The sequence below is a fragment of the Perca fluviatilis genome, chromosome 20 (genome assembly GCF_010015445.1).
Source record: "Perca fluviatilis chromosome 20, GENO_Pfluv_1.0, whole genome shotgun sequence".
In the NCBI taxonomy this organism is placed as follows: Eukaryota; Metazoa; Chordata; class Actinopteri; order Perciformes; family Percidae; genus Perca; species Perca fluviatilis.
In genome coordinates this window covers 28,603,747-28,623,185 of record NC_053131.1, presented here as the reverse complement: position 1 = coordinate 28,623,185, position 19,439 = coordinate 28,603,747, and the positions used below count along the sequence as shown (strand labels likewise).

The window sequence follows — 19,439 nt, the reverse complement described above, 5'->3', positions numbered from 1 at the left end:
TACCTCCACACTTCAAAAAGGAGGTGACAGAAACATTACATGTTACATGTCTTCTAAAAAAAAGCACGTGACATTTCATCATTTCCTGATATAAAAGTACTCATGGGGATGTAAAGAACATCAGCAAAAAGGGGGGGTGGGCTTTTTTCATAGGCAGGCAGAAATGGAACAGCTTCGTAAATAAAAGTCTGTACTGGTCGAAATTAAGGAGCAAAAAATGCAACACTTCCTGAATAAAATGCATGTGTTTACCATTATGCACTAAATGAACAAAACAACTAATTAAAAAATAAAAACACTGTCAAACAGTGTCATCACCATTCACATGAGAAACACTGAGTAAATATGTTCCCTGATTGCATGTTTGCCATGACATCATGAGGCAAGAGATGACTCAGTTACAGTGAGAAATATGTTTATCGTATGCAAACAATTATTAATTCACCAGCGTCAGAGGCATTCTGCGGCATTAGTCACTGCGTACGGTCCCACACCTAGTTATGATATGATGAATGGGCCGAATGTGTGTCATCATCAATGGGATGTGAGTGCACGCAAGTCGTCTCTGATAAATTCTCACCTCTGATGAGGATTACTAGCCCAGTATGGCAGCGCTGTACCAAAGCAAATTAAAATGGGAAAAGGGGAAAAAATAAAAACATGAAGGAGAAGGTGCGAAGATAGGAGCTGTCATAAAGCAAGGAGAAAAGTGAGAGCAACAAAAGGTCAAGGAGCTCGCGTTTTCGGTTGTTGCAAACCACCTCATCGCGCGGCAAGGGTTCTGGTGCCACTAGTCATGTGTCACAACAAGTAATGCGAGGAGAATGCCTGACTCTTCCACCTCGGGGCCACGACCTTTCTGACAACCCGTCTGTCAATGCAGCGCCAGAGTTGTTGCCGCAAGTGATGGGTCAGTGGATAGGAGTGCACTGACGGAGGTGAGGAAGTACGACACGCGAAGCAATTTCCATCTGTATCCAGACAAAGAACCAAACCCGTCTGACCTTTTTCACTCCGTGTGGTCCTGAATGCAAACAATGCAATCTTCTATAGCATTAATAAACTCCACGTGACACATGATCTATCTGTACAAATACAGAAGGGCTTTCAGCGATTCATCTTTATTAGACTTCTGCTCAGGTTGAAATGTGGGTGCAGCGGTGCTGAAAATGATGTGACATCCGCAGACACTACGTACTGTGCTAAAAGAATAAAAATCTGTGTTAAAGTTTACCCTCAGTAACTATAAAATGAATGAGAATTTATGTGGTTCGTAGTGGGATTCATATCGCACGTTGTGGTTAAGATGACGTGAAAATACATTAATGACATATTATTATGCTGTGTTAAAAAAAATTTCATGACTTTTCCAAAACTTTCTGGGTCTTTTTATGTTTTCAAAACCTTTTCAGGCCTGGAATTTGCATTTTTCAAATTCCATAACTTTTACAGTTTTTTTCAAAACGTATGAACCCTGAAAGTCACGTCTACCGATCATTCACCTCCACTGAAGCATACAGGACTGACACGTTCATGAATGTGCGTTTGGTATTAGTGTGAGCTCCGGACTGCTCAAGTAGATTTGAAGGCCAAAGGTTTAAAAAAAAAAAAAATAAGGAGCAGTGTCAAATATGGCTCTTTTCCGTCTGCGTGTGCTATCAGGGCGTTCCAGTAAAGGCTGAAACATGCTGCTGTTGGTTTTGTTTACATGTGCTGCATCCTTGCATGCATGTTTGAGGACAAACAAAAGGAGTACTTACTCATAAAAAAAACCCGGCATGAGCTGCCCTGCCCTGGTAGGTGCAACAGGAGCGTGAGGGAGATGTGTATCAAGCACAGCCTGCTCATGCCCACACAGTCTTCACACTTCTTATTGATATTGCATAAATGATATACTGCTGCATTTCAGCATTATGTATCCTGTCCTGTTTAGTGTTCGAACTCATTGTGTATATGTTTTCAATATGACCTACCAAGGTGGCGCTTGTAAAATAGCTTCAAGTTAACTCTGGTTCAATACGTGAAATGGTAACATTTATGTTTACTATTGTATGATGTCCTTTACAATTTAAAATAAATAGATGGCAAACCATATACATCGTAACATAGTTGTATTGCCTTTAAATATTGACGTAGGCACCTTCTCAGTTGAGTTTAACAGTAATGGTTATGTCATAACCCAAAGGTCGAGTTCAAATATTCCCATTTGGCTCTCTGGGTGGTTCAGGGTGTGGGCATCACTAACCACAAATTGATATTTACTAGAGCAAGGATGAAGTACTTTCTGATTTCCATGGGTTTTCTATTTTTAGGATTTAGACGAAGGTTATCTCCAGCTGTCTACATGTACAGTCATACCTATTCCAGGTGTAGTTGCTGGAATCATACTGTGCTGTAATTTATAATTACATCACACTCTCAGCTTTCATGTTTGTACATAACTCCGGTAAGATCAATATGGTTAACTTAACTAGTACAGTGTGGTTTACTGCATGCCATTAGAGAACAGTAACACAAGAGCAGGGCTGAAACAACTCCTTATTTCGACTTTTGTCTGACATTTACTACAATCCACTTTTTTTAATCTTTTTAATGTTTTGTTAGGCCCAGTTCCAAGGCAAACCCTACACACTGAACTCCCATATCATTTAAAGGCCCTGACACACCAGGCCGATGTCGGGCCGCCATTGAGCGTCTGTCGGACTAGTTTTTGCTATGTCCCCCCGCACGGCTGGAGCTAACGGTCTAGAGGCAGTTGAGCCCGTCAATGAAAGGAATCGGTCTGATTGGCTGTTCGGCTTAAGCGATTCAGTGAACAAGAAGAAAAACTGAAGTGAGGAAAGTAAGCAAATGGCTAAAGTCAAGAGGGCAAACAAAGAAGGCTCGTCTCATTTTTCATCTTCATCTCATCATTCCAATACACATAGTGCTATCAAAACCAGCCAAAAATGGATTTTGAATATTCCTTCTAAAAAAAAAATTACAGAGGTTCGAACTATTGGAATATCTATTTTTGCACATTATGTCCATAAAAGGGCAAACATACAAGGGGATACATACCTACTTGTGTAGGTATATTTATTTCAACATAAACATGTCTTTGAAAAGATCTACATACCTACACATTACAAAATAAACAAATAATGTCCTCCGCACCGTGGTTGGTGCTGAGAACTGAGCCCCCTGACAAGCTAGCTAGCTAACTAACTAACTAGCTAAGTGAGTAAAATGTCATTTACACACTCTCGTCACAGTGTAGGAAAGCAAATCACCAGATGAGTGACAACTTTTTTCAGCTAATTTTCTGTAACCAGTGTAGCATGGAAGCACAGTGGAATTAGCCAGCCAGCCAGCTAGCTACTAGTTAGCTTGTTAAAGTGGCCTCTTGGTCACTCCTCTTGGTCACAGGGGGGAGCATCCCAGGTTCTTAAATTGCATCCCCGGCTCCTCCACTTGCCTCCCTGTCTTGTGTCTTAGTCCGTCCCACTGAGGAAGCACAGGGGAGACGCGAGGAAATCATGCGAGGATAGGGAAACGTGGAAATGTGTTTTTAGAGGGATGGGATGTCCCTTCCTCTGAAGCGTCACGTGAATTCGTCAGCTGTATGGGCGGAGTTAGCAACCGCTTTCAGCTGCACGGCTTCCGGGAAGTCTGCTCTCGTGTATCCTCGGTCACGGCTCCTCGGAGATCCATCCTCTATGCTTGGTCCTTGCTCCTCGGGGCAGGAATAAGAGCTTTAGGATGGCCATCACGAAGGAGGGCCAGAACAACTTCAAAGCTGAGGACCGAGGAGCTATCAAATAAGGGAAGTGAGATCCAGCCAGGAAGAGCTCTTCGCCGGGAGCTTCTCATCAGCTTGGCTCAGCTTGTTATCTTCCGGTACCCACTCTCATCCTGGTGGGGAATGAGGCAGAGGGACTGTAGACCCCGCGCTGGCTGAACCACAGCCCGCTGTAACCAGCTAACTAGCGTTGGAATTACTGTCTGGGAAATGGGGCCGCATTGTTAAATCACGTTACCTTGGCCCCATAAAATGCTAGGCTCATATTTCATATATGGTTTAATACAACCTAGTGTTTCTTACTCATTTTCTGAATATAACTCTTTATAGCACTGGCAGTGTTTGGTCAAATGGATGACACCAAATCATCAAAATGATGCCTTCATTCCTCATAGAATAAAGAACCAGAAGCAGTGCTTCCTGACAGGCACCTGCGGCTGCAAATCTCCTGCTCCTGCATCAGGTGCATTCCCAAAGACTGATTAATTCATTGACTTTTATGCTACGTTTACACGTGGGCGGCTATTTTCATAAACGGACATTTCAACCTCTCAGTTTTCAGAAAAGTGTTCGTTTATATGTACCCGTGTATATATGCCGTCAATGCTGTCAAGAGCATGCCAGACCTGTAGGTGGCAGTGTAACAAGAAGCTCAAGCCCACGTTAGCCAATCAGAATCCCGACAATAGCAACAACAGCAACTAATCACGTACTCTTTCTCTCTCTCGGCTGCCTAAACCTCCGTTTGTCTCAGTTTACATGCAAACGTGCAAACGAAGTTTTCCAAAATCTCCACTTTGGCCGGAGTTTTTAGAAATAATCATTTTCTGTGATAAAAACAGGGTTTTTGTGTAAATGAGAGGCCAAACCGCAGGAAAATATCTGCGTCTTCCCTTCGTGTAAACGGGGCCTTAATCTCAATGAATTAATCTGACTAGTTAATAAAAATGTTGTCAGCATGGCATGAAATATCAGAAAGGAGAGGTGGTGGAAGGAGGGAAAAAAAAACACACCATTTTAGGGCATTTCAATTTGTCTAATAACGACAGTTGTGCATGCAGTTTTGAAGGTCACATATCCCTCTTGCACATCATAAATGTCAGTTGAGACAGGGATCTGCTTTTGGGTGACACAATTAAAGTGATGGTTCGGAGTAATTCACCCTAGGGTCCTTTGCACCATGACCTCGAGCCAAACACCCCCCCAGAAGCTTTTTTCACCTGGGTCTAACACTGGGAGAGTCAGCGTAGAGTAGCGTTATCAGCTGAATAGCTTAGCGCAGGGGCTAATGGACCCACGTTTGTATCTTGTAAATGACCCCACTAATAATGCCCGAAATGATACCAAATGTCTACAAGTATTACAAATAGGTTATGCTCTCATAAAACGATGGATTGGAAAGTTTGTAAGTACACCAGAAGTTTATGAACACTTGCCTGCTCTCTTCAGCTCTCTGTTGCTGCTGCTGCTACCTGCAGAGGAGTGCTTAGGGCCGTCTACAAATTACTACACCGAAAAGAGTTACAACAAAAATATTTATTAATTCAATGATTAAATAAGGTAATGTCTCCAAACTTACCTCAATTATTACTTGTCTCCTGCTAGTTATACTACAGCACTTACTTTAAAAAAAAAGTTAAATTAATAACTATTTTTGTTGCATCTCTTTTCGGTGTTGTAATTTGTAGACGTCCCTAAGCACTCGTCTTACAGCAGCAACAACAGCAGAGAGCAGAAGCCAGCAGGCAAGTGTTATTTACATAAACTTCTGGTGTACTTACAAACTTTCCAATCCATCGTTTTATGAGAGCATAAACTATTTGTACTACTTGTAGACATTTGGGGCATCATTCGGGCATCGTTAATTAGGGGTAATTACCGAGATACAAACGTGGTCCTTGTCAGCTAAGCTATTCAGCTGATAAACACTCTTACCCTAACTCTCCCAATGTTCGACCCAGGTGAAAAAAGCTTCTGGGGGGGGTGTTTGGCTCGAGGTCATGGTGCAAAGGACCCTAGGGTGAAATTACTCCGAACCATCACTTTAAGTGGGGTCCCTGGAATCTTAAGAGTACAGAGGAACATGAAAAACGATGGATTTTGCTTTGAGGATGGAAAGCTCAGTCCCAAACTGTAAAGAAATACAAATATTATACAATCACGCACTGAAATATTTTATTCCCTAACTCACTCACTAATATAAATACTTTTCCGAGTTTGCCGTTGTAGAGGAAGCCTTACATTCGCAGCTGCAATTTGAATCAAATGCTTTCACTACAACAGGTGCTTTTGAGGGATGCCTCAGAGATCAGTCACATGCACCAATGATTAAACACATTATGCGCTTACACGCTAGTACACAGGTGTTCTTTGATTTCAGTGTTATGGCTCCATATGACTGTGCTGTACTTCTTCGTGACAGTCTGAACCATGAGTGAGATGAAAGCATATTACTGTTAACAGGAGCAACTTCATCCAGACTCCCTTTAACTTTGTGCGACATTTTCTCAGAAGACTAAAAGCTGTGGAGTACCAGATGTTAAACCACCTGGCAGTAATCACAGCAGGGTTCTCAAATCCATAAAGCTTGTGAACAAGCCAAATCAAATAGAAAGTTCTGGACCTTCTACAAGGAGGCCCAATTACTAACAATTACAGACTTCAATCAATAAACCGCAGGTACATTCAGTCTCAATATCTAATCATGGCTGGCCCACTTAAGATTGTGGGTACTTCAAGGTGAACTTGTTCTTGTCCACTTTTATAAGATGGAACAAATCAGCTAAGACCTTGCTCATAAAGACACATTTTGTTGGAATTTTTGAACTCACCTTGGTGTCAATGGAGCATAATTTTTAGCTCATAAATTGTGTTAAACTACTGAATGGGGAATTGGTAAGATGCCTAAATTATGTACTTACCTAATGACGCAAGACTGTGTTAAAAGTTACTCTTCTTAATTTTGTATGGACTATTGTTAACCATTAGCTGCTTGGCTAACCCGGTTACAATTATGTTTTTCAAATGTCAATGATAATTAATATGCACTGTCCCTTTTACATAAACAAACCGAGACCCACATACATTTTGAAAGAATTTACATTAAACTTTAAAGTTAGAGCCCTTAAGATTTGAGTCCTGGTTGAGAGTGTGGTTTAATGTTAATATATAATATAAATACAACAGAGGAGCAACTTGTGCATCTGGTCACTGTTCGAACCTCAGCAACAAATAAATTACATTTCCTGGCACTGCTTTACAGTTAAAGCCACTCCATGCGAGTTGAATGGATTTATTACATTGCCATATCAAAAACAGGGTTTTAATTCATGAAGACATAACTTTAACTATGAATTCCCAATGGATAGTGTTTTTTTTTTTTTTTTTACAAATTAGCCTAAATAAGAGAGGACCATGTCTTCTCACTGTGAAATCAATGCAAGAACTAATGTAATGCTTACGTTAGATAATAACCCACAACCCACTGTATCCTCTTTTGCAACCGCATTCAACCTCTTGCAACAGAGGAGTTTCAGTTTGCTGCGCCAGCAAACTCAGGAGAGGGGTGTCCATTTCCTGCCATCAGTTTGGACTTAAAGCCATCAAAGAGCAGATATTACCCATATTTGGTATCATTTGATAATGTTACTGATTGGAAACAAGCCATTGGAAATATACATGAACTAAACATGATCAATAATCTCAATATTGTTATGTAGTTATAACATAAAGATACAAAGATAAATTATTATCTTGAGTAGAAAAATCTATATTTTAACACTTTTACTCTTTCCCTTTTCTATTTGAGAGCTGTTACGCCTGACATTTAAATTCATATTCAAGAGCATACCAAGCTATAATACATCCACCATTTAAAAGCCACATAATTGTTTATCTGCGTGGAAGCATTGGCTGGCCTTTTCAGATTTCAGTGGTACACTGCATTAGTGAAGCCCAAACTGGCAATTACTTGACGATGTCTTTTGGGCAACTTGCTTTCCTACTAAATGCCATGTCTCAGTGCTATACAGATATGCCATCACTCAGCAACATGACTTTCAAATAGCACTATAAAACCAAAATGAATACATCTTGATATGCTTTGGTTTACCCGGAATTTATTCAAAACATAGCTGAATATTAGCTTTGCATTTTCAGCACTGGAAATAGTAAATGCTAATTTGTAATTAGCTATTAAAACAGACAGTATGTACATTTCAAAGAGAGTTTTTCCCTTGTGCAGGGAGCATACTTTCTCTGGCAAAAGTGGTCTTGGTTTCACACCACACCACAAGTTAGAGGACTCAAGGAAGACTGACAAGCTTTACTGTATCATAACTATCAAAAATGGATTTATGTAGACATTTATATTGTCATATTACAATTAAAAAACGTAAATTCTCAATTACTGCAGTTAACCATATAATTATGAGTTTAACTTTTTGCACAAAAAAAAATCAAAAACGAAACTCTTTTTTAGCATCCCAAACTGCTATAGCAGAACAGTAAACATTTGTTAAACCTTAATCACACCTCAGGGACTACATTTAATAGATTAATAGAATAGGTTAATTCTTTGCGTCATTAATTAACTACTACCTGTATAATGAACAAGTACAGATACAGCAGGAAATCACTACTCTTTTTTTGCATAGCACCAGTAGAGGCTATGCAAAAAGAAAAGGATGAGACAGAAGAGGCAGAGCTGTGGCAACGAGCAGAACACTCTAGGCATTATGGGAGTAACCTGCAATTATTTTATAGCTCTTAAGATTCCTGAGCTCTTAGTCAGTGTTTACCGTGCAAGGGCACGGCAAGGCCACAAATTACAACCACTTGCTTTGGCACAAAATGCGCAACAGTCACGCACAGGCCCGAGCTTTCTCTCAAACTACCAGACATGCCGAGACTAGAAAGACAAAAAGGTAATGGATGGAAGGTGACCGTTAGATTTCTTTTTTTTTTTTCTTTGGTCATGTGTTTCCAAGTTGGTAACAGTCTTTTTAGACTGCATAATCCAGCAACAGCTAATTCTATTTAATTCACTCAACTGGGTGACAACAACTCTTTTAACCTGATGTGAAGCTATGTGGTAAAACCCACAACCAGCAGGTCAGTCCCACAGAAGAATAAGACAGCAGACACAAGTGCCATTGAATTCCCTATTCTGGTCATGACACAGCAAATGACACAATGGATAGTTCGGACAGCGTGGCCAGCTGTATTAGCGACTAAGGGCCATTTTAATCATAGCCTTAATGAATCTTTATTGATTGGCACTGCTGTGTGTTAATGTGTGTGTCTGCGTGTGTGTGTGTGTGTGTGTGTGTGTGTGTGTAGTGACCACAGGATTGTTTTCCAGGTCTGTGCAGAGAATTGTGAAAGACTCATCATGTGACGCAGTGGGCTATCTTCAGCCACGACTTCTCCAAAAGCTCAACTGCCACGAAGTGGAGGACGTAAGCTGGACAGAAAACCACAACAACAAAAGCCTCATGAGCGGTTGAGAAAGGAGTGACAATTATGTGGCAACCGGAAAGGTAAGGTAACCGCAGCTGCTGCAAAGGTTACCTTACCAGGTTTTTGGTTTAGCGCTTGAAAAGCTGTGGTAGCCACCATGTCCTCAAGAAAATAGAAGAAAAAAAATGAAAAATGGGACAAACACACAAACAATGCCAGCCTGGAATACCCAAAAAGGTGCTCCGTGATCAGTGGTAATTCAGTGGTGTAGGCCACTTTGTTTAGTGTGAAAGTGTTTTTAACCATTTCACACATAATGGTCACTGCAGTGGACAGCTATTCAAACATCATTTCCGTGCATATGCATGGGTTTTGATGGTTTAATTCCACATCAGAATGCTCATCATTCCAAACACTGCTACCCACTGGCCAGGTGCTGTAAGTGCCACACAAATTTCACAAATCCAAGATGGCCGACAGACAGACACATGCTGAGCAGCTCAGGGAAATCCTGCCAATCCTTCTATAGTAAGAGACCCTTGCAAGTAAAAAAAAAATATGTTTTAACATCAAGTAACAACTAAAGAGTAATACAGTTGTGAAATTCATAGTATAGTATTGATTGTCTGCTGGGAGGAAATTATGATTTTATAATCGGCCCACTAAATTGGACGTAATGCATTGCCAGCTATGTTTCATCTACAATTGATACTATTACAGTAACTTTATTTTCATGAAAATACTTAACCTGCAGTATTTATTTTGGCAGAAAATCAATCAAGTTATGTTATTGGAAGGTAACTTGTAATTTCTGTGTCACCACTGGAGTATGGTCTGGCTTCGACGCTTATCTATTCTGGGACAAGGGGAAAAAACTCTCTGGCTTGTTTGTATTTTTTTATTTCTTCAAAATAGTGACAATGTCCTGTGTGGCACAGAGACTTGGATGCAGTGATGGTGCCCTTGCAGAAAAGATAGCGGAGATAGCGGAAGGGGTCAGCCTTTATCCCAGCCGTGTAATAAACTAATAGTGTTTCTATAAACCCAGTTAGAGCTGGATGACAAACATCAACATCACAGTTCAACTGCAAAAACCGGGGATTACTGCTCAAATAACGGTTTCTATCATTTGCTGTAAATCAGCTTTACTCAATCAGATTACTTGGCCATGACTGACTGCTGTTAACATTCTTGATCTATTTTAAAACTGCACTTTGAGACACATATCGGCAAATAAAGGAATACATAGAGGTGAAGAGTGGGAGGGTACAATCTATTGATTAGAATAAACAACGCCTACTTAATCAGCCCCCTGAATTAATCAAAAGCTGACCTCATGCTGTGGTGATGCTTACTGTTTGATACCCTCATAAACCATTTAACGCTAAAAGAAAAGAAAAAAACTCTTAAACTACAGGGTTTTGCAGAGAAAACCATATAGCCTGCAGACAAAATTATGCAGAGAAAAACACAGAGTAAAGAGAAGAGGTTTGAGTATTGCTGCATGCCCTCGAGCAATTTAGTAATGTCAACAACATGGGTGCTGTTTCTATATCAAATTTGCTATTTCAGTGCAGTTTCTAAATCTCAAGAGCTGCAATTTTGGGGACTGTGATGCAGTTCATCCCGTCAGTCATTGAAGTTAACGTTAGCAGAGCCGTCCACACCATCTTCAGGTCAACAGTCGGATATCAAACATGGTCAGACGTGACTTACCAGCAGTCATTATTACCATGATTCACTAACTATGTAGCTGTTATTGGTAATCTATCTGAATGTCATAATAATACTTGAATATTATTGATTGATGTGTACAAAGAAGTTGACATATCCCTGACTTATTTTTTTTTTTTGAAAGAACCCTGGGAGGACCTCAACAACAAGCAACTGCATTACTTCATCTGATTCAATTCTTGCAAAAACAAGATCATTTTGTAATAATGCTTGGTAAAAACTGGTTTTGTTTAGCAAACACAAATAGAACACAATATAACATGAATGCAGGACTTTAGTTACATTTATAGAAAATACAAATACAAATTAAATTGCAATTGTAATATTGATCAAAGAAATTGCTAATACATTTTTTTCCTCAAATCGCTCAGCTCTAGGTAAGGTACAGCAGTGGTATCGTCACTAAAACCTCCTCACATTCACATTTAGGCATTTTAAAATGAAGCACTCTGATAAAAGTCCAGCGAGTAAGCAGGGTTGAATTATTACGCACAAGAAAACAGTCCGCTTGTCGTCATGCGCCTTGACAATGGTGAGGACTCTTATGCCAAGAGTCCTCTGCATATAGATATACTGTGAGATTGCGATGTGCTTGCCCTGCGCTTTGCCAACCCTGAGTAGTACCCTCAATCTGTCCTCAGCTCCTCCTCTGTGCCCACGGGGGTGGGGGTGGAAGACAGTGCCGTTGTTAAACACAGCCCAGAGGAACATGCTTTAATCATTAGGAGGACATTTTCATGTTTTCTCCCCCTCTGTGAAGTGTTTACCGAAGCTGTGAAGTGTTTACCGAAGCTCAATTGTAGCTGTGTATGTAGTAGGAGCAGGAAATATTACTGAAATGAGAAAAATCAGGACCCACATGGCCAACACTTTACTTTGAATAAAATCTAATATAATCACAATCTTTACTTGCAAAGACAACCCAAAATGGAAGTGACAGTATGTGGATGTTCATTTTTTACAATTTAACCATGATTTGAGAGTGGAGTTTTTATTTAAAATGTGTTATTCATCAAAACATGTGTTTGGGAATGCAATATCTCAGCTTAATTCAAGAGTTGATATTTGGACGAAATAATAAAAAAACAAGACAGGTAATAAAAAGGAAACATAGAAATGAATCGAGTCAGTGACGCTGGCACCCCAAATGAAAAGACAGAACGAGAGCCCAAGGCTCTGCTTCACTCTGACCCTCCCTTGTCAGCTGCTGCCTGTAGAGCTCCGAAGGTTAAAGTGTGTGTGTTTGTGTGTGTGGAGGGGGGGGATGGGGCGAGGATGCAGGCCCAAAAATAATTAGAGTACAAATAATTAGATGTAAGGGCTCTTGTTGAAGCATGCACAGCTTGTACAGACAAAACCAGGATACAGGAATGTCCAGGGCTCAATGCAAACCTCCCTCAGGTCAGTTTTGAAGGAAGCAAAATTGACCTGGGGCAGTGGGATACTTGTTGCTGGGCACTGGAGAGGCTTGGTATAAAAATAAAAAAGAAAAGGTTAAAAAATGCAAGTGCTTACAGTCTAAATTCTAAAACAACAGCAATTAGACCCGGCGGCTGGGAGGAACAGCGGGGCCATCAGGAGCCGTTAATAATAAATAAAAATCACAAAAAACTGTACATTTATAAGGATATACGCCTGAAAGTATTCGCCCTTGAACGTTCTGACCTTTGCCACATTTCAGGCCTCAAACATAAAGATATAAAACTGTAATTTTTGTGAAGAATCAACAACAAGTGGGTCCCATTATGAAGTGGAACGAAATTCATTGGCTATTTCAAACTTTTTAACAAATAAAAACTGAAAAAGTGGGGCTGCAAAATTTTTCAGCCCCTTTACTTTCAGTGCAGCAAACTCTCTCCAGAAGTTCAGTGAGATCTCTGAATGATCCAATGTTGACCTAAATGACTAATGATGATAAATACAATCCAGCTGTGTGTAATCAAGTCTCCGTGATAAATGCACCTGCTCTGTGATAGTCTCAGAGGTCCGTGTAAAGCCAGAGAGCATCATGAAGAACAAGGAACACACCAGGCAGGTCCGAGATACTGTTGGAGAAGTTTAAAGCTGGATTTGGATACAAAAAGATTTCCCAAGCTTTAAACATCCCAAGGAGCACTGTGCAAGCGATAATATTGAAATGGAAGGAGTATCAGACCACTACAAATCTAAGACCCGCCATCCCTCTAAACTTTCAGCTCATACAATGAGAAGACTGATCAGAGATCAGCCAAGAGGCCCATGATCACCTCTGGATGAACTGCAGAGATCTACAGCTGAGCTGGGAGACTCTGTCCATAGGACAACAATCAGTCGTATACTGCACAAATCTGGCCTTTATGGAAGAGTGGCAAGAAGAAAGCCATTTCTTAAAGATATCCATAAAATGTAGTTTAAAGTTTGCCAAAAGCCACCTGGGAGACACACCAAACATGTGGAAGAAGGTGTGTGGTCAGATGAAACCAAAATCGAACTTTTGGCAACAATGCAAAACGTTATGTTTGGCGTAAAGCAACACAGCTCATCACCTGAACACACCATCCCCACTGTCAAACATGGTGGTGGCAGCATCATGGTTTGGGCCTGCTTTCTTCAGCAGGGACAGGGAAGATGGTTAAAATTGATGGGAAGATGGATGGAGCCAAATACAGACCATTCTGGAAGAAAACCTGATGGAGTCTGCAAAAGACCTGAGACTGGGACGAGATTTGTCTTCCAACAAGACAATATCCAAAACATAAAGCAAAATCTACAATGATGGTTCACAAATAAACATATCCAGGTGTTAGAATGGCCAAGTCAAATCAGCCTGAATCCAATCGAGAATCTGTGAAAACTGAAAACTGCTGTTACAAACGCTCTCCATCCAACCTCACTGAGCTCGAGCGTTTTGCAAGGAGGAATGGGCAAAATGTCAGTCTGATGTGCAAAACTGATAGAGACATACCCCCAAGCGACTTACAGCTGTAATCGCAGCAAAAGGTGGCGCTACAAAGTATTAACTTAGGGGGCTGAATAATTTTGGCCCAATATTTCAGTTTTTATTTGTTTAAAAGGTTTGAAATATCCAATAAATTTCGTTCCACTTCATGATTGTGTCCCACTTGTTGTTGATTCTTCACAAAAATTACAGTTTTATATCTTTATGTTTGAGGCCTGAAATGTGGCAAAAGGTCGAAAAGTTCAAAAAGGCGAATACTTTGCAAGGCACTGTATATTGACAAGACAGAAGATTTCTGTCTAATATTGTATAATTTATTTAGTTAGTTAGATGCTCTGTTTGCAGGTCATACAATTTTGTTCATTTTTCAGGTTTTGAATCTACTATTTGGGAATCTTTACACAAATAGTTTTATATATCATTATCTCACACAATGCTACATGCCATAGCAGTTATCAGTGAGTTCGCAAAGACTCGGGTCACTTGAAACATCCTATTGGATCAATGACAGCTGCTTGAGCGAGCAACCCACCCTCCCCGCCCACACACACACACACCCCAACACACCCACACACACACACACACACACACACACAGCAGTTGCTTTGGAGCTGGTGACATGGGCCAGTGCTTGTGGGGGAAACAAAGCTCAAGTGAAGCGAGAGCAGAGGGCTCAGTCACGAATGTGGCATCACTTCATGCTGATCGGTGTGGACATTTAGAGGCAGCGTACTGTATACGTACTCTACCGAGCAAGGACAGACAGACAGACGGCCTGGTGACATGCAAAAGGGACATCTTCTAACGAAAAGGTCACATCTCTAATTAGAATATTTTGTTGCTGTTCTCCACCAAAAAAGGTAAATCCTGGAGTAGCATTAAGCAAGATACAAATGTATGGTAGAATTCGTGGTGTGTAGCAACTTTTCTGCCATGGAAAATCTAGGTCGGAAATTTGAATAGGTTTCCTTTACCTCTTATAACCTTCCAGAATGTAGACACATAACATGTCAATAGCATAAGTAGACCATAACAAATGAGACACGTCGTACTGCAACTACCAACTATGTTAAAAGACCCGAGCAATGTGAACAAATATCCTTTTCAGTGGGAGGTCAGAGGCCAATGCTGAATGAGAAGGTATGAGTAAAATCAATTTCAAACGGGTGACAACCCAGAGGTCAAGGTACAATCAAAAGATGAGACACTAAAACTGCCCAAGAGGACCACATGCCCTTTAAATGGGAAGAAAACTGCCGACATCCATCTGTGCGCATTTCACTATCTTCCTTTCGTCTCCGCTCTCAGTGTCCTTCCCACTCTTTCATTTTGACTATGACGGGCTGCCCCCTTTTAAAAAAAAAATAAAAAAAAAACTTGCATTCCTCCCCTCTCCCCGAGGCTGGGCAGTGAATGCAGGAAGGTAAACATGTCCACTGTGGTGAGCTCAGACCACGCGGATGCTTTGCTCCAGGTAACAGTCGTCCTCCACAGCTCTGCGCCCACCAGCGACATCTCGGCATTCACTAGCAGTGCAGAGTAGCCTATGTCTGAACAAATTTCTGCTTCAGTGCCAAACCTTCCCTCCTCAAGCAAGGACATCCACGGATTTGATGAGGAGGTTAATTCAAATCAGGGTCAACAGTCTGAACTCTACCTACAGTACCTGGCTGATGGCTCATATTGTGTCTGAAAAGCATCACCTTTCTGATTTTGTGTGTTGACTCTTTTGTCAAGAAATGCCTGCTATTGAATAGGTTATAACTCATTTTGAGGACTTAGTGGGCATTCAGAACGAAAACAGCCCAGTGTTAAAATAATGCACAGGGCTGCTAGCATGGGATGATAAAATATGATCAAGGAAGTTAACAGATCTATGACTGAACGCTTATAAGACATCAAACCACCGCACAGTGGTTTGGGGCGGAAACGTCCGATCACTAAACATCATCGATGACTTCCTTCAATCCATATGAACTATATACAGCCTAATGTGTTTCGCAAGGTTGATAATTACTGTCAGACATGTGCGTGGACGCATAGGGCGAAGAGTAGAGAAAGGTCAGAGAAAATGGCAGAAAATGTACAAAGTTGGGGATCATTTCAAGTTGAAACAAACTGAAAACTCTGTTTTAAAACTGAACTAGCTTAGCACAGTAGCACAACTTCAATGCTTCATCATCTCAGCAGAAAGCATCCAGTCTAAGGCCGGCTACACACTGCCTGCGTGGCGTGAGCGTGGCGTGAGCGTGGCGTGAGCGTGGCGTGAGCGTGGCGTTTCTGTTGCGTGTCAGCTGCGTGGAGTTTTCTATGTCTTTACACACCAGAAACGTGCCTTGTCTGGACACATGTATGTTTCCCATTGATAAAATGAAATGTTAAACATACATATATACTGATTTGATAACAGCAAAGACAACGTCGGCAGTATTGACTACACAATATTTTGTGTGAAAATCGATTTTCTTTTTTTTTTTTTAAATCACATTTATATCTGCATTTATATCAAAACCTAGAGACTTTCAAACATCAACATGTCATTTATTAATATGTATTCATGTCAAAATGACATATAAACATCTTTTCCTATTCTATTTTGCCTGGAAACGCTTCCAACATGCTCGCGTGTCATGTGAAAAATAGGCGTCGGTTCCATTTCTAGCAGGCACGCGTTTTCGGCGCGGCTCGAGCTGGGCCTGAGACGTGCGTGTCACACAGGCAGTGTGTAAGCTCTAACCTGTTAACATGGGAGCCGAAATATGAACGGACACGCCACGCAGCTGACACGCTCACGCCATGCAGCCAGCGTGTAGCCGGCATAACGTTACACACCCAGTCCATGGAGCGGATTAAAGCAAAAGTATAAAAGTAAAAATTGAGCCAGGTTAAACTTTCTTGCCGTACGACCCTGTGTTTCTTTGCATCGGCACCCGCACTGCGTCACAGTGGTCCCTTAAAATGAATAAGAATGACGCTACTTCAACTTCAGCAAAGAGCCCAAAGACGATCAAGTAAATCCACTCAGATAGATTCGTCCTTGGTCGGTTGCAACATTGACTCCAGAGGCCGAGGATAACTGTGAAGGCAAGGCACATGCGCAGCATTTATACACAAGATTCCATGTGTAATTTAATACACTTGTGCTTGAAATGGTCCTTTACAGTGAATATATAGGGTATAGCTGTCTGCTCAGTCAGAAAGTACTGTAGGAATGGATTAATTGCACTTCAACTGTTCTACAACAGTATGGAATTACATGCAGTGCATAAATGCGCAATGCACATAAAGAATTGACTTCAGACGGCATTCTCACTGACTAATGGCATGACAACTGTCAAACTTAAATTCAGGTCATCGGTTTGCCGTACAGTACATTTGTGTTCTTAGAGTCCAGCCTATAAGCCGCATAATCCCATTCCTCTGTAATGCGTAGGAGGACAAGGTGTGGGCTGATGTTCATTACTTCTCTCTGTGAGTCGATACTTAGTCTTCAAGTCTCCCATGGTGATACTATGTATACCCAAGCTGCCAAATACAGCATAATACTGTGAGTTTGTGTGTGTGCGTGTGCGTGTATGATGTGATTAGGGTGACAGAAATATACATCCATAGCCAAGACTTTGTTTCTAATAAAATCACTAAATACTACAGAGTTCTTCTTTAACAACATTGTGTCAATGGCTACACTGCTACCACCACCCACTGGTTAGGGGTGTCAGTGTGTCTGCCGGGTTTTTGAAAGCCTTTGCATTGAAACGTCCAGCAAGTGACAGCATGCTTGTTTGAAAAATGACACCAATAGAGCTTCCCCCCCCCAGGGCTGAGTTTAGAAACTTCCCTGCCTCAAGACACAGGTAAAAAAATAAATAAAGAAAATGCTATCATGATCAGCAAGGCGGTTGTGAAATATAACTTGGACACTGGATGAGTCCACTCAAAGCCTGCAGAGAGAGACGAGCCTCGGTGCTCCAAGTCTGAGAAACATGGGGACAGAGGCTGATGTGAGGCTGATGATGGTTGCTGTTTCCCTTATGTTTACCATCATTTCCCTTCACAAACAGAGGCCAGGCTGGAAAAGGCCAGAGAGCCAGAGCCTCCAGCATGCAGGCAGTCGTAGATTGGGGGAGCGACAGAGAGTGAAAAGAGAACTAGAGAGAGTGAGAGAGGGGTAAAGGCAATCACTGATGAGAGAGAGAGAGAGAGAGAGAGAGAAAGAGAGAGAGAGAGAAAGTGTGTTTGGGCTAAGCTGCCTCCAGACACCACGCGGCTCAGAGCAGATCGAGAGTGACGGCTTGCTGATTAGTCAACTCACAGCCCCCAAGACCGGAGTCTGCATACACGCATACACACACTTAAACACATGCACACACTCACACACATGAACGCACACGCACGCACGCACGCACGCAGGCAGGCACACACACACACACACACACACACACACACACACACACACACAAACACATACACATACACACATATACACACACACTTACATTGCAGTTCATTTAAATAAACCCTGCTATTATTGTTGCCCACATAAAACATACATATGGACACACATACAATGTAAACAAATGAAATGCATAAGCACAGAATGTAAACAAAAGAACGCCGATATTACACCTAAAGGAAGCTCATGTCGACAAAATCTACACTGAGGCTAATAAGTCTGCAGCACTGTCGGCAGGTCTGCAAAGTGTACGCGTGCACATACAGTGATGTAAAGTAGGTGTGTACCTTGATTGCAAGTCCAAATGTGTAAGGGGTACGGTAGTTAATTACCTTAAGGAGATAGATGGGGATGTTGCTGAAGTCCACAGGGAGTTTGAGGAGGAAACGGGCTGAAAACTCCCCCGTCTGGAGAACCATAAACAGAGGTACAGAACTTTACAAACTGTACATAAGACAGATCATACACTAAAATAAATTATGAGTTTTGGTGTAAACAAAATGAAGCATTTAAACATCTGAAACATAAAAATGTACAGTCTGCAGATAGAATCATTACCAAAAAAACATAATGTTGGGTATTAATAGCTTGATACTTTAGGTTATTTTGGGGATGTTATTTGGCCTTTTTGAATTTAACCAAACTTCTAAATTGAAAATGTTAAAAAACTATGGCTTAATACATTATATATATTAAATATAATTATTGACTAAATTATAGTCAAAAGTTAGAAAAGTTACAACTACTTGCACACTTTTCGATACACAATGCCTACTCTTTACTTGTAGACTTCTTGGGACAGTCCCCTACAGGGTTGCGTCCTGTCCCTACTACTGTATATCGTCTACACCAACGACTGTAGAAGACAGTACCAGGACAGGGGAATTCTTCAGTCTGCTTCATGGAAGTTATCACATAGGCCTGTGGTCAGTGATCTTGTACAGTGGTGTGATGGATCACTTTCTGGGATAAACATTTCTAAAACCAAAGATATGATTACTGACTGCAGAAAAACTTCCACCTTCTCAGACCACCTTCTGGTTACTGCCTCAAAACACCACACTTTTGGGTCA

General features: G+C 41.1%; 1 protein-coding gene across 2 annotated transcripts in view; it reads right to left on the bottom strand.

Annotated features, from left to right (window-relative positions):
- Positions 1 to 19,439, bottom strand: part of babam2 (BRISC and BRCA1 A complex member 2) — an 87,253-nt gene that overhangs the window by 43,564 nt on the left and 24,250 nt on the right. For both annotated transcript variants that reach the window (XM_039785267.1, XM_039785268.1), the window contains exon 6: positions 18,699 to 18,773. In XM_039785267.1, coding sequence (XP_039641201.1) covers positions 18,699 to 18,773 — 75 coding nt within the window. The remainder of the gene's footprint in view (positions 1 to 18,698; positions 18,774 to 19,439) is intronic.